The sequence below is a fragment of the Marmota monax genome, unplaced genomic scaffold (assembly GCF_021218885.2).
Source record: "Marmota monax isolate L192 unplaced genomic scaffold, Marmota_monax_Labrador192_F-V1.1 WCK01_AAM20220418_F8-fsc00021, whole genome shotgun sequence".
In the NCBI taxonomy this organism is placed as follows: Eukaryota; Metazoa; Chordata; class Mammalia; order Rodentia; family Sciuridae; genus Marmota; species Marmota monax.
The window spans coordinates 16,865,583-16,880,984 of record NW_026695228.1 but is presented as its reverse complement, the minus strand read 5'-3'; the positions used below and the strand labels follow the sequence as shown (position 1 = coordinate 16,880,984).

At 48.0% G+C, this 15,402-nt stretch overlaps 1 protein-coding gene across 2 annotated transcripts in view; it reads left to right on the top strand.

Moving 5' to 3' along the window:
* The window catches only part of Zdhhc3 (zinc finger DHHC-type palmitoyltransferase 3), a 54,243-nt gene that overhangs the window by 35,223 nt on the left and 3,618 nt on the right, over nt 1-15,402 (top strand). The window contains exons 4-7 of one of the 2 annotated variants that reach the window (XM_046436852.2): nt 259-355; nt 945-1,026; nt 4,892-5,022; nt 7,638-9,296. In XM_046436852.2, the coding sequence (XP_046292808.1) occupies nt 259-355; nt 945-1,026; nt 4,892-5,022; nt 7,638-7,796 (469 nt within the window). In that variant the 3' untranslated portion in view covers nt 7,797-9,296. Of the gene's footprint in view, nt 1-258; nt 356-944; nt 1,027-4,891; nt 5,023-7,637; nt 9,297-15,402 lie in introns of those variants that run through there. The other variant, XM_046436851.2, reaches the window with a different exon arrangement.

Here is a 15,402-nt window from a genome sequence, read left to right as displayed (position 1 = left end):
CCATGACAGGTCTGTCCTGTTTATATGTTAAACAAGATAAAAGGCCATGACTCTGTCCCCCTGTTGGGAATGACTGTGAACCCTGGGCATACTGACCCTGCCTTCCAAGGCCCTTGTAAAAAAAACCAGAAAAACCTCTAGCTGTGCCAGAGAGAGCCATTTCTAAGGAGTAAAACTGGAGCTGTGGGTCCCACCTTCCCCTTGGAGGCCCCAAACTGTTAGGATACCCCTAAAGGTCTGACCTGTGGGCTGTTTCAGTGTTTGTAAGCGGTGCATTCGCAAGATGGACCACCACTGCCCTTGGGTCAATAATTGTGTCGGCGAGAACAACCAGAAGTACTTCGTCCTGTTTACAGTAAGTCAGTTTCTGATGTCTGCCCTGCCCTCCACAAAGCAGCAGCAGAGCCTTTTATTCCTTTGCAAATTCTCAGCATTCACAGCAGTCTTGACTGCCCTTGAGAAAGCTGCCTGCCCCGTAGCTCTCCACCCTCCTGCCAAAGATCTCTGGCTGAAGAGTGCCCTTCACTTTCGCATGCAGACAGGTTGATTAGCTCCCACCCCAGGTGTCAGGCTTAAGTAGCTAGAGCAAGCAGTGTCAGCAGTGTCCTCACGTCCTGAGCTGCAGGTAGGTAGAGAACACTCAGAGCTAACTTCACTTGAAGTTAGCAGTCAGCACCCTAACTTAAAGTGAAGAGAAGTAGTACGCCTTGGGCTTTGTTTCTGTTCTGGTTCCACAGACTCAGAGAATGGCTGCTCCCCTCAGACCCAGGGCGGGAGGTCGGAGGCCCTGTGGGGGAGTCACCAGATGCCTCTCTGGCCCCGTCCTGGTCAGGCCTCGGCCTAGCTAAGTGTTCCGAGGAGCAGGTTCTGAATGCCCTGCTCCAGAGTCTGCACAGTCAGAAGGTTCTCACAACAATGGCATCTGCACTGCTTTCCTGTTTCAGATGTACATAGCTCTCATTTCCTTGCACGCCCTCATCATGGTGGGATTCCACTTCCTGCATTGCTTTGAAGAAGATTGGACAAGTGAGTATGTGCCAGGGCTTCCCTTCCTGTTCCAGGGTGGGTTCTGTAACCTAAGCGGGGTGGTCACAGACCACCTATGTGAATCCAGCTCTATTTCCTTCATGGAGGCTCTGTTTCCTTCATGGTACCAGCTGTCTACCTCAGTTTGTTAAATCTACTGCAAGACTATGGAGAGAACAGGGAAAGAACAGCAGAGGCCCAAGTCTATCTTCATGAAAGAGAGCAGCCCCCCCAAAATCAGTTTAACAGGTAAAGTAATGAGTAGAACAGGCCCATTGCACTGAGTGTGCTCAGGGAGAGTGTAAGGCCCCTGCAAGTAGAGACCCTGGTTCCAAGGAGGGGGAGCCATGTTGGGTGATAGCTTATGTTTCTATCTTTACCTGAGGCTTTTTTTTTTTCTTCTTCCAGTTCTGGGGATGGAACCCAGGACCTCAAGCATGCTAGGCAAGTGCTCCACCACTGAGCCACACCCCAGCCCTAAATGGGCACATTAATCAAAAGTTGTTTTATTCTAGTTTTGCAGAAGTCCCTATTTTTAACCTTCTGCCTACGACATAGAGTTTTTTATTGATTTGCTTGGTTTTTTTTGTGGTGGTTGTTTTCAAACTGTTTAATCATCACCAATTTACATTAAGAACATACACAAATTCTCTCTGCTCTAGAAGTATTCCATTTAAATGAGCAGATGGAATGAGGTCCAACCAGAATACTGTTACAAATTCTGAAGGAAAAGAAAAATAGATTCTGGAAGGGAAAAGAAAAATAGATTCTAGAAGGGAAAACAAAAAGAGAGAGAGACCACCTGCTGGGCTAGAGCTTTCACACTCAAAATCTGAGGCAGTCTTGAGCAGGGAACATCATATTTCTACTGTTTTTCCTTGGTGGGTGCCCTTTTTCACTTTATCATCTTCAGAGCAATTGCCTTTCCTGCATGGGCTGACTTGCCATACTTTTGGCATAAGCCCAGGGAAGGAAGGAGACCACACTAATGAGCAGGAGGCATGAGGAAGGGTGGGGGAGAGTGGGCATCTGCAGATCCTAGAAGAGAGTAAGTCTTCAGCAAGTTCCCAATCGCTTGGTGAGCTTCCTGAAGTACCCTCATTCTGCCACACCCTGGGGATGCAGGTCAGCTCCTCGTTTTATTAACACTTCCCACCTGTCATCAGGGTAACTGTAGGCAGTAACAGAGACTGTCAGTGAGGTGGAATGTCTTTGAAATGGTTTTATTAATGTCTACAAGGAGACAGGCATCACACAAAAGGCTTGTTGAGCAGTACCTCGTTTCAGTCTTACAACAAGCCTGCAGGGTAGAAGAGTACTCCCCACTTTGCACATGACAAAAACTGGAGCTTACAGAGGTTGAACAAGTTCTACGATCATTTAGCCAAGAAGAGGGCCTGCTGTTCAAGCCTCAATCTGGAGCAAGGGTTTCCACCTTATCTGGCTACCCCAGGGTCTTCCCTGGCACTGCTTGTCTTTGCTCAAAATTGCTGACGGAGTGGATTTGAGGCACCAGTTCCTAGACCAGCAAGGCTAGGAAGGCACAGGACAGTCCCCGGAATGGATACCTGAAAGTTGCCTGTGTATGACAGTTAATGCCATCATTGCTTAGTCCTGGTTGAGCTGGTGGGGCCATAGGAGCTTATATTAAGAGGGCATGGGGACTGTCCCCTAGGTTGAGGTGTTTTGAGTTAATGTTTAAAGAAGAATAGGGAGGTAGTTTCACATCCCCTGAATCTGGATCGTGCCTGCCCAGGCTCCATTTGTAATCTCCAGGGCCCAGCTCAAGAAGGGAAGGATGCTTGCTGCTTTGCAGGGAGGGAGATTAAGCCCTGCCGCGGGCTTTGCCTACAGCTCCAAGGCAGCCGAGTTAGGTGAGGCAGAGGCAAGGTACCTACATCCAGTGAGCACCCTCTGACCTCGTGTCAGGCTAAGGCTGTGCTATACAGATGTCCTCTCATGAATTCTTTCTTTTGCAGGGGTCTTGGGGGGAGTACCAGGGATTGAACCTTAGGGGCACTCAACCACTGAGCCACATCCCCAGCCTTTTTTTTTTTTTTTTAGAGACAGGGTCTCACTGAGTTGCTTAGAGCCTTGCTTTTGCTGAGGCTGACTTTGAACTCACGATCCTCCTGTCTCAGCATCCTGAGCCACTGGGATTACCGGTGTGCACCACCATGCCTGGCCTCTTATGAATTCTTAATTGTATCCCGGTACAGAAGGGAAAAGCCCAACCCTCTTGCCCAGATTCTCTTGTTGTTAGATACTGTTCCAACCTGGTTATGTAGCAGTGAGCAAAGTCCTCAGCTTCATGAAGCTTGAGGTATAGTGGGAAAGGCAGATACCAAGCAAGTACCAAAAGAAAAAGACAGTTCCACAACGCAAGATGGGTTGCAACAGATTATTAATTATTAGGTTATTAGTTAGAGCTCACAGCCAGGGGTTCAAACTCCAGCATGTCTGCCTAACTTCAAAGCCCTATTAATTTCTTCCTAATATCCTGCCCAGCAGATGGCCAGGCAAGCAGCTGCCATGTTTAGGGCCACCCAGAGCCAGCCCAGCAGGCTGGTGGGCTACCTTGACCAAGCCCTGCCCAGCAAGGAACCAAGAAAAGAAATATCTTGAGGTATTAAGTTCCCAGGGAAACCTAAGGGAAGGAAGGTGTTTAGATGAGATGTCCCTTCACCTGCCTCCCCACAGACTTTGGTATCTTTCTAAGCCCTTGCAACCTTCCTTACTCCTCTTGATGTACCTGCGAGGCCACCAGCAGGGCAACTCAGAGAATCACTTACTCCCTGAATCCTCAGAGCCAGTGAAGCCAAACTGTCTTTCAACCTCTCCAGCCAGGGAAGCAGGCCTGAGCTGCCCAGGCAGCTGCACTCAGCAAGGGTCCTCAGGGAATGAGTGCTCCCAAGAGGCCTCGACTACACTGCCAGTGCCGTGGCCTGGGCCAGGCATGTCCCAGGTGTGGTTCACCTGTCTTGGGAGTTTCCTGGGAGGCTGCTGTGATGATGACCTCTACCATCTCCAACAGCACCTCTGTTCTCTTCCAACATTTCTTTTCTTATTTAGACTTTGTTCAGACAAAAGATTTTGCCACACAGGAGCAAACCAGGCCTCTAGTCAGACACTGCTGTTTTACACTGAATCCTGGATAGGACAGGGCCTTGCCCCAGGTCAGGGTGGCCTTATAGTGGCCAGTATAGTAAAAGTGTCTGCCTTAGGCCATTATCTCTTTAGTTAATTCCCCAGCCTTTGGGGCTGATGGTCTCAGTGAGGCAGATGTCCTGGAAGAAAGGGCGTCGCCTCACACTGTGGTCAGAGCTGAGCCCTGCACTTAGTCTACCCTCCCAAGCTTCAAATCCAGATGCTTCAGTCCTCCCCTTTTCTCTCTGTGGTCTGATGGGGGTACAGAAAGAGGCAGCACCTTGTACAGGATTGCCCAGGAGCCCCCTGGCCAAATCAGGACTGGAGGGGCCTCTGCACCTGAGCCCTTGCGTTGTGCTCTCTGAGGAAGGAGAGGCCCCCATGCTGTAATGAGGTTGTCCTACTGTAGTTCATGGTCCTTCCTGGGTCTTCCATGTGCCAGGCTGTCTGCTTGGAGCCAAGGACAGGGAGCAGGGGCTGATTCTTGTTAGGGAAAGGGAAGCCCCAGCCAGAGCCTCTTGAGGAGGGCTTCCCTAAGAGGGTGAGGGGTAGCCAGCTGTAGGATAGGATAGTACCTGCCATGCCTGGAGGTCAGAGACTTGGGATCCCCAAGAGGTGCCGAGTCCTGCAGCGTAGGCAGAGCAGGAATCCAGGTGCCTTAGGGAGCTGGGCAGCAGCAGGTGGCAGCCCCGAGCCTGCATGTCCTTCTCTGTTTCAGAGTGCAGCTCCTTCTCACCGCCCACCACAGTGATCCTCCTCATCCTGCTGTGCTTTGAGGCGCTGCTCTTCCTCATTTTCACATCAGTGATGTTTGGGACCCAAGTGCACTCCATCTGCACGGATGAGACGGTAAGTGGGCATCCCTGCCTTCCACCTCTTCATCTGGGGCTGGGAAGGACCCCAGACAGGTACTGGAAGGGCTGCTCCCAGGCCAGACCCGAAAGCCCAGTAGCTAGGCCCCGGTGTGCAGAGCACAATCCCTCCGTTTGCAGTGACACAGATCGTCTTTATGCACACACAAACCCTCTAGCCTTGGACAGGTACAGCAGATCACACCAGAAACGGGACTAGCAGCCGTGGCTAGAAGGTTGCCTGTACCATAGTCCCTTTCATAACCTACCTCCTGGTTCTTTGTATGCACTGCTGTGTTGGGCACTCTGCTAGGCACTGGGGACATGTTTCCCATCTGGAGGCCAGAGGTTTAGAGATAGGGTGATCCACAAGTTATGGCCTAAACCAGCTGGGATAGACAAGGTCAGCTTCCCAGAGGAGATGTCATGACCAGGTCCTAGGGGCATTCAGAAGACACCTGCCTTGAATCTCCAGCAGCTTCTGCTGGCATTTGAATTGTCGGTGCTTGGCCCAGCCCTGGCACTCAGCCGTGGCATCCCATCCCCCCACTCCTTGCCATCCTACCTACTACTCCCTTTTGGGGCCTGTTGAAGTTGCTGGCTGGGCCAGACTGGAGCCTGCTCCCCTGGTACCCTGCTGCCACCACGTGCTTCTTCAGGTGTCCGGTGTCCTTGAGGTGGCATTTCTTTCTTTTCTGGTTTGGGGGTCAGATAAAGGACTCCAGGAAGAGAGGGCAGCACTTTGCTCTGGGCATGAGGAGCAGAGTCAGGAGGTCTCAAGCTTTTTCACATATTACTCCTGGCTTCCCAAGCTCCCCCAGTGGACATTTTCAACAGTGGTCTGGAGGCTGTGGACTGTTGGGTAACCAGTGTGTGAGTGGGGCTCTTAGAAAGATAGTCCTTCCCATTGCTGTGGGTTTCTCTGCCTTATAGGCATAGAAAAGCAGTCAGCAGAGAAGGGTCAGTACTACCCACTGTCAAAGCACCATAGTGTGGATCTGAGGGATGGGATTCCCAATGTTTTAGAAGGGTCATGGGACTTTCAGCAACTCTTTTTCATTTATAAGAAATAATGTAATTTCTGGGCACAATGGTGCGCGCCTGTAATCCCAGTGACTTGGGAGGCTGAGGTAGGAGGATGCAAGTTTGAGGCCAGCCTCATCAATTTAGCAAAGTCCTAAGGAATTTTGTGAGACCCTGTCTTAAAATAAAAAATGAAAAGGGCTGGGAATGTGGCTCAATGGTAAAGTTCCCCTGATTCAATCCCCAGTACAAAATAAAGAAATGTCATTGCAAAAGAGTTTCTGTAAAATAGTAGCCAATGGTATAGATCCAGCTATGTAGCCAAACAGTAAAGTGACCAGCTTCTCTGTGTAAAAGCTGCAGGGAATCCAAAGGTGACTATCAGGCTCTGCCCACTTTCAGGATGCTGTTGGAGGGCCAGAAGGAAAACATTCCTGGCCTGGTCCTAGTTGTTCTTCCCCGTCAAGGCTATTCCTAAGGGGATATGTTGGAAAGCTAAAGAGAAAGGAACATAGGGCCTGCACCTCATGGGAAAGGGTATCTTCCCCTTGACCAATGTCCTTCCCAGGTCCCTGGGCTGTGAAGACTCAGACTGGACTGTCCCAGCCCCCATCTCACCAGAGACCACAGCAGACAGCTCTAGCTGAGCTCCTGCCAGGCAGCTTCTCTCCTGTGCCTCTGCACAGGGGCCCATACTCAAGCCTTGCCCTTTGTCCAGCTCTGCTGGCAGTTGACCAGCTCCATCTGAAGAAGGGAAAAGGGGAAATTTCCTCCTAGTCCCCATTTTTTCCAGTGAAATATAGCAAGGGAAGTGGCACAGGCTGTGTGACATTGCCACATTGGCCTCCCCCACGCTTCTGCCCCAAAGGAGCACATGGAAGACCTTCGCCGTGACTGAGGCTGACCTATACTAATCCCTTTCCTTCCTCCTCTGGTGACTTCTTCCCTCACCCACGGCCTCTCACTTCTGCTCTATCTTCTTGGTTTGTGTCTCGCCAGCCCCGCTGAGCCAGCTGCTTCTGGATCCCCACAGGCTGGTGAGACTCAGCGCCAGAGCAGTCATTTGATTTGTTGCTTTTTTTTTTTGTCTGCAAAGTGGTCATAGTAGCTTCAAACTTCCCATGAATCTATCCCAATTTAGCAGCCACTGCTAATTCTCATGACTGCAGGGTCCCACTCAGTTCTGAGGCTTCCCCCACCAAAGCCTGCACTGCAGTCCCATGTGCACCCAGCACAGGCCACAAGCTCCTCTCTAGAGCCCAGGAAAGACCAGGTCTGGTGAATGTTCCCAACCTACAATATGCTGGATTGGCACAGTTAGGACAACAGCTTAGGTGTCTCCTGGCTGCGCTCATGTTCCCTTCCTTCTCTGAGGGACTTGTAAATATGTGCCCACCAAAAAAAGCATTTTTTTTGTGTGTGTGTGACACTTCTTATGAGGGACAGAGAAGAAAACTGCAACATGTAGATAGCTATATATTGCTTTAAAAAGGAAGCATTTCCTCCAGTCATCTCAAGCTAATGGATGTCCCTCCCCAAAACTACAGCAATAAAGTGCTTGACTGAAAGTATGATTGTTCTTGTTTTCAGGGAATAGAACAATTGAAAAAGGAAGAGAGAAGATGGGCTAAAAAAACAAAATGGATGAACATGAAAGCAGTTTTTGGCCACCCCTTCTCTCTAGGCTGGGCCAGCCCCTTTGCCACGCCAGATCAAGGGAAGGCAGACCCGTACCAGTATGTGGTCTGAAGGACCCCTGACCAGCATTGCCACTCAGACACAAACCACATCACAGCACTATCGTCCGATCTGTTCTCATGAATGTTTAGACCGAAAAGCAAATCAACTACTCTAAAACTTTTTTTATGTCTCAAGTAAAATGGCTGAACATTGCAGAGGAAAAAAAAAGTCCCCATGTTTTATTTTTTAAAAATCATCCTTTTTGATTTTTTGATGACCGAAGCTGCTCTTCTTTTTCCTTTTAAAAATCACTTCTCTGGCCTCTGGTTTCCTCTCTGCTATCTGTCTGGCATGACTAACGTGGAGGGTGCTGTCTCCAGGCCGTGTCCACTTCTACTAATTGAGTGAGACGTGACGCTGTGCGTGGATGGACTGGCCTGGTAGGAAAGCCAGGAGGGCCCTGGCCTCCCACTGCCCAGGAGGCAGTGGCAGGAGCCCATGGGACTTAAAACTCACTGAAGATGGATATTTGCCCCTTGAGGCCTGAGAAGGGCAGGATCAGGGCTGGTGCCTTCAGAAGGGCCCGTGGCTCAGCAGCCTCCTCCCCCAAGTGGACACAGTTTGCCTCCTCATTCACAAAATCAGTTATTCTGCCTTGTACTTTATGGGCCTGGGGTGTGTAGAATAATTTTGGTGGGGAAGGGGGGAGAGTTGAAGGGGTCTAATTTGTATTCTAAATCAGCAGTTTTATCCCTCTGATGATTTCAGAAGAAAATGAAGGAAAGGAGTTTTTCCATTTCAAAATGCCCTGTACAATCAAAGGGGTGGGGGGCCATGCAGTTTCAGGCAAGCTACATATTATTCCTTTGTTACAACTACTTCCTCCCTGACCGCCCCATCTCCCTCCCTTCCCTGGCGAGATGTCAATTAAGCAGTGTTGATTCTGGGTGGAACACATGTGCCCCACCGTCAAGCCCTTCTCATTTTGTAAATCTCTAACATGGGTCCACTTTCTGCTATTTAAGAGCCATGGAATGTGTGCGTACCCATGTCTTATTTTAACCTAGGAGACTGTTGTCCTGGCATGGGGCTAACCATGATCTGGGACAACATTTTTAAAGTTGACAGAAGAATGTCCGCTCACTGGACTGAGCCAGGGGCACCTGGCCCTGCTGCACTGAGGAAGGCCAGCCTTCCCATGGGAGGCACTTCCCCCACTGGGTCTCATTTGAAAGAGGTGGTGACAAGCTAGAGGAAGGACCAAGAGTGGTGGGGAGAGGTGAGGAGATAGGGAGTGCCCTCAGACACAAAAATAACCAATCTGAATCCTGACCATCTGTGAATTCCTACACACTGATTTGTTTTTTAAGCGATTGTCACAAATCTCCCTTTTTAGCTTTTGCTTGGGGTGGGGGCGGGGGATAAGATTTATTCAGTCTAGTCCTGGGTAGGGAGAAAGTTAATCTAGCCATGTGATTTTTCAGAAAAGTCAGTGGAACATGCTGCCTCTTTTAATTCTGTCAGTGCTTCCACATGGAAACAATGCAATAAAACTTTTCCAAAACCTGCTCTGATTTAGCTTTCCTCTCTTCCCATGTCACCCACAGAGGAGGGTAGATCTCCCATAGCTGCTGAGGTTTCTCTGCTGGAGTGGTGGTTTAATTGTGCTCTCTCTTGAATGAAGGTTTTTTACTTAAAGATTTCTATAGAAAGGACATTTATGGTCCTTCTCAAACAAGCTGCCCCACCAGGCCTGTCTCTCTTGGCTGGCTGCTGTCTGAATTGCCTGCTTGGTGTTGATGAGCTCTTAGTGGCTCTAGCAAGTCCTTAAGTCTCTCTGGAGTTTGTGAGCAGAGCCACCCAGCCAAAAGCCAAGTCCAGCCAGAGGAAAGCATTGCAGAACTCTGGTGAGTGCTGTTCTGGTGCAGTTCTTTGAGGAGCTTTGGCCTCGGGTGGCATGTTGCCAGGTGAGAGACAGCACCCTTGAGCTGTTTAGTCGAGCAACTCTGTGACCCTCCCTAAGGCAGGTAACTTGAACTTGCCTCTACTGTGCTATTCGTGCCATAGAATCAAGCCTCAGTTCTTAAGTGTTTTTTTAGAAAGCCTGCTTTTAATCAAGTTCATAGCATTTGTTCTCCATATACGTTCTTTTTTTTTTTTTAACATTTCATTTAGGTAGATGAAAGAAGAGTGGCTGTTAGATGACTCTTAGCAGTTAAGAAGGAATGGGTCCCTTGGGAGACAATGCTGCAGCTCTGGTCCTCCCCCTAGGGGACAGGGACTGGTACTCAGGAAATAGCTTTTACGTATTTGGATGTCCTCAGAACCCTCCATCTTCAAGGACAATTTTAAAGTGACGTGTGTTGCTGCTTTTCCCATGGAATTTCAAAGGAATGCAGTAGATAGTGCTGCATTGAATTTTTTTTGTTCTAAAAATAGAAGCTCATGATTTAAACCTGAGTGTACCGAGTTTCTCTCTCTGAGAGGAAAGGTTCTTTCAAACATCCCAACTGATTGTATCTCTGGATTTGTACAAGCCCTTAGACTGGATAGAGTGACTGTCCCTAGCACTCAAGTCACAATAAAATGCTGCATTCAGCTTACCCCTAGGTGGCCTGGATTTTTCCTATTTCATTTTCCTTTAGACATTTTGTTGAGAATGCAGTGACTTGGGAATGTGATGTCACTTGCAGCATAGGAAGTGGTTCCCAGTCTGGCGTACTCGCAGGGAGAAGGGCCCCCTGAGCTTTCCTAGTATTTTCAGATGGAATGAAAGAGGACATCTCTCTTCCCCCATGGGAAAATGAACCAGTATAGCCAGGCTTTTGGAACGTGGGATCTGGGAAGTGAAATGAAAAAGACGTGCCCTGTTGGGTTAGGTGATCCCCAGGTTCCTTTCATCTGTCAATGTCAGCCACACGGAACATACAAAAGGCTGAGGTCCAGACGAATTGATGCATATTTGCATGGACTTGGTGGTGACAGCCAACACAAAGTATGTTTGGGTGGAAATGCACGTGCCACACCTCCTGTTAGTTATACCAGTTTGTCTTTGTAATAGCTCCTTGAAAGAGCAAAAAACTACCAGTTTTTGCTCATTCTGGTCAAGTATCCACCAACCTGATCAGAAATCTTCCAGCTGAAGTGAACCCACTAGCATTATTACACTCCTATGCAAGGCTGCCATCACACACGGGCTCCTCTCTGGGAGGCTGGGCTCTCCTACCAGGCCAGTGGGTTTGAAGCTTCTCTCATTTTAAAACTTGCAGCGTACCAGCTAAAAGGTGAGGGGTCCCAACTTAGAAGGAACCCTGCCCCTCCACCTTTTATGTTTGCAGCTGAGAATGGAATCCAGAGCCTCACACATACTAGGCAAGTGCTCTACCATGGAGCAGCACCCCATCCCAGAGCCCCTTAAATATCAAAAAAAAACATGAAGAAAGATTCTGCTAGAATTCCTCAAGGCTCTCTGGTAGTCCCTGGCCCAGCAGCATCAGTGTCACCTGGGAAGTTGTTGGAGCTGCCCTACCCCAGACCTACCTACTAAACCAGAATTCTAAAAGCAGGGCCTGGTAGACAATGTTTTAAAAGCCTCTAAGGAACAAACCACTTGGCTTTTGTTTGTTTTGGTGGTGCCAGGGGTCAAGCCCAGGGCCTCAAGCATGTGATATCACTAGGGGCTGGAGAGTGGTACTTAGTGTCACCCCTGATTTAGCATCACCCTTGATGCCTGCTAATGGTGGGTGCAATGTGCGGCCAGGCTCAGTGTAGTGGGCTGTGCCATCTCTGAGGCCATAGGTGCTCCCCTGCAGAGAATCCACTGAGCCCTGCTTCCCTATGCCCACATGTGGCACCTGCAACAAATGAATGCCAAGAAAGCAAGGATGGTCTTTTGGAAGCCGCACCCAGTGCTCCTCCTAAGCATCTCCTCAGTTGAGCTGTCTCGGCCAAGGGCACCTTTGCTGAAGAACCAGCCCAGAAGGGAGCGAGGAAAGAGTGGAACCAAGGGACCCCCAGATGGGAATGCCAGCTGGTGAGTACTCGAGACAGCCAGGGGCATTTGCCCAGCACAGCCACAGGTACATGTCCTGGCCTTGGTTCCCATCTGTGGGCCTCCACACCCACATGACTGTTTCTTGTATCTTTTAAAGACATATGCAGCATGAGAGTCACCTCATAGAAGAAAAAGAATTTACAATGAGCCAATTACAGTGGTGCACATCTATAGCCCCAGCACTCAGAAGGCATTGGCCAGAGGGTCACTTGAGCTCAGACTGGACAGCATAGCGAGACTCTGTCTCAAAAAAATAAAATGAATTTACAGTGAAACAGAAACCAACCACTGACCAATGTGCTCTCAAACTGAAGTCTTCATTCCCACTCTCTTCCTCGAGAGAAAGTTCCTGATGACTTGAGCTATGTGGTTCCCTTAGCAAAGCAGGGAGGGCCGGGGCCCCCTCTCCACCCTCAGTCCTCATGGCAGGAGCTGATGGAGCAGATCTGAGGAATAGGACAAGGACTGCAGAGGAGATTTGCCAAAAGGCTTCTGGGGGAAGAAGGCACACATTCTAACAGAGAAATAAGGGAATGCCCTGAACTTCTCCAACCAAGGTCGTGTGATATGGTGACCAAGCATTAGGGATCCGGCCTCAGTCTGGTTCAGTCCCCTGCTTGGCTACTTCCTAGTACACCTTACTACCAAGACATAAGTTTGGACACTCATTTCCGTAAGCTTCACTTCTTGCTATAAAATGGGCATGATAGTCTAACACACAGGTGGACACAAATATTTATTAAGAGTAATGATTATAAATGGATAGTGTGCGGCACATGATGTGGCTTTAGTGAATGTTAGCTGCATTCAAACCATGGGTCACAACCATTCCTGACTTGTGTAATCAATTCAGTGGTTAACCAGCATGGTTTTTGGTTTGGTTTCTGTTTTTAATTTTAAATACAGTGAACATTGTAGGATAAGAGTCATAAAATTATGCGTGTGTATACCTGTGTATGTACATGTGTTTGTATTCTGAGTTGCAACAAAAAATATTTCCAATTGTGGGTTACATTTAAAAGTTGTGGCCAGGTACAGTGGCTTACACCTGTAATCCCAGCTGCCCAGGAAGCCAAGACAAGAAAGTTGCAAGTTCAAGGTCAGCCTCAGGGAGACCCAGTCAAAATAATAAAAAAGGACTGGAGGTGTGGCTCAGTGGTAGAGACCCCTGGGTTAAATCCTGGTTGGGGCCAGCGGGTGAGGGTATGAAGCCATTGAAGACAGATGGTGTTGTGTGACCAACTTGGAGAGGCATATTTATGTGGGCTGCCGAGTGAGGTTCTGACTTTCTTCACCCAAGAAAGGGTGAAAGAGCCTGTGCAGAGTACATGCTTGACCTCCTCTGGAGCCTCAGTTCTGATACATTCATTTTGGGGAACTGTTGAATTTTTTACAGGTCTCAGCTCATGCGTCAGCCAAGTCATACATCCCCAAAAGAGGTGTAGGTGTAGGCGTTGCCCTCCTAACAGGAGCCAGCCATTTCTGTTCTCTCAAGCTTGAATTATCACTGCTCCTCTGCAAACCTCTAGCTTAAGAATTCTGCCTTCAGGACACCTTTATAAGCCACCCAAAATTCCAAATTAAGTGCCCCAGGTCCTTTTTATGTATCATATTCACTTGGAATATTTTCTTCTTTCCAGACTCAAAGTTGACATTCCTTGAATGTTTGTCCGCTTAATTACTGAAGAATTTGTGTGTGGGTACACAGGCCGGGTTCTGTCTTGAATACTTTGATGAGCTTGTTGAGGTTGAATATAATACAAGAGTGCTCATCTGGGAGCATGCCACATGAATGGAAAATTGTAACCCTGGGTGCTCTTTGCTTTGTTCCCCTCTATGTCTTTTCTGACTTTGAAAGCAGCTCATGGAGAGTAAGGCTTTCTGGTACAATTGGGAAAACCATGGGCAGAGAGAGAAGACGCCAGTTCTAGTCCCAGTTCTACAAAACCATCTGGATGAGCTTTGGACTCTGTTACAGCCTCTCAGAACTTCTATTTCCCTATTTGCCAAGTGTCAGTACTAATGGCCATCTCCTCACAGAGTGCTGTAAAGGAAGGACTGATAGACAGCCATGGCCTTGAATGAGGTCCCATCTGAATGGACACAGCAAATCTGTCATTTCTGGGCATCTCCTATAGCATGCTCTGCCTCCTGTCCCAGCTCTCTTTGACAGACTTCAGATGATATCCAGGAAGGACATGCAGGATTCCCAAAGCAGGCTGCCTCAGTTGGCTATCACTGCTTTTGCTAAGGAGGTCTGGTGAGGGGCCATCATAGCCTCCTGAGTCCATGACCCACGCAGGGTCCCTCAAGACTTGTATCTATAAGGTCCATTTATTGAAATAGCCTTTTTGTTCTGATTAGAAAAATAACACCCATTCATTGGTAAAAACCCAGAGCATGTTGGACGCAGTAGTGCACACCTATAATCCCAGTGGCTTGGGAGGCTGAGATAGGAGGATCATGAGTTCAAAGCCAGTCTCAGAAAAAAGCGAGGTGCTAAGCAACTCAGTGAGATCCTGTCTCTAAAGAAAATACAAAATAGGGCTGGTGATGTAGCTCAGTGGTCAAGTGCCCCTGAGTTTAATCCCTAGTCAAAAAAAAAAAAAAAACCTGGAACATATGGGAAAGTCTATAGAGATAAATAGATCATCTAAAATCCCATTCTGAAGGTAATTTCGGGTTCCATGAGAATGTCATGTTCACCTTTGCTTTCTTCCCTTGACACCAGAAGGAATGTTCCAGTGTCATGTAAAAATGTATGCACACCATTTTTTATGGTTGCCTAGTGTTCTGACTTACAGACTCATTTACTTCACCTACATCATTGGACATTGTTTCCAACTTTTCGTTATTATATTATAATTCAGTGTTCAGATTGTTACTGCGCAAATATTTATGTCTTGGAATCTTATTTTTTGTTGTTTTAATATTTCATTGTGATGTAATTTCAGACTTACATAAAAGTAGAATAGTATAAAGAGTTTCCATTTATCATTCCATCATTGCCATCACAGGCTAACATTTTAGACAACCACAATACAAAAAAAACTGGAGCTGAGCATAGTGGCACACTCCAGTAGTCCCAGCTACTCAGGAGGCTGACGCAGGAGGACTGCTAGAGCCCAGGAGCTCAAGGCCAGCCTGGGCAATATAACCCCATGCACACCCTGACACCCTTTAAAAAAAGGGGGGGGGGATTTACTGATACATTACTATTTACTAATCTGTATACTTTATTCATTTTTCTCCTATTGTCCCACTAATGTCCTTTTCTATCCCTGGATCCCACATCACATTTTTGGGGAAGGTCCTGGGGATTGAACCCAGGAGTGCTTTACCACCAAGCTACATCCCCAGTCCTTTTTATCTTTTATTTTGATCCAGGCTCTCACTAAGTTGCTTAGGGCCTCACTAAGTTACTGATGCTAACCTCAAACTTAACAATCCTCCGTTTTAGCCTCCTGAGTCCCTGGGATTAAAGGTGTGTATTACCACACCCAGCTAATATCATTTTTCCTATCTCTTTAATCTCTTCCAACTTGTGACAGTTTCTCAGTCTTTGTTTATGTTTCATGACCCTGACCTTTTTTAAATTAAGGTGAAATTCACATAAGGTAA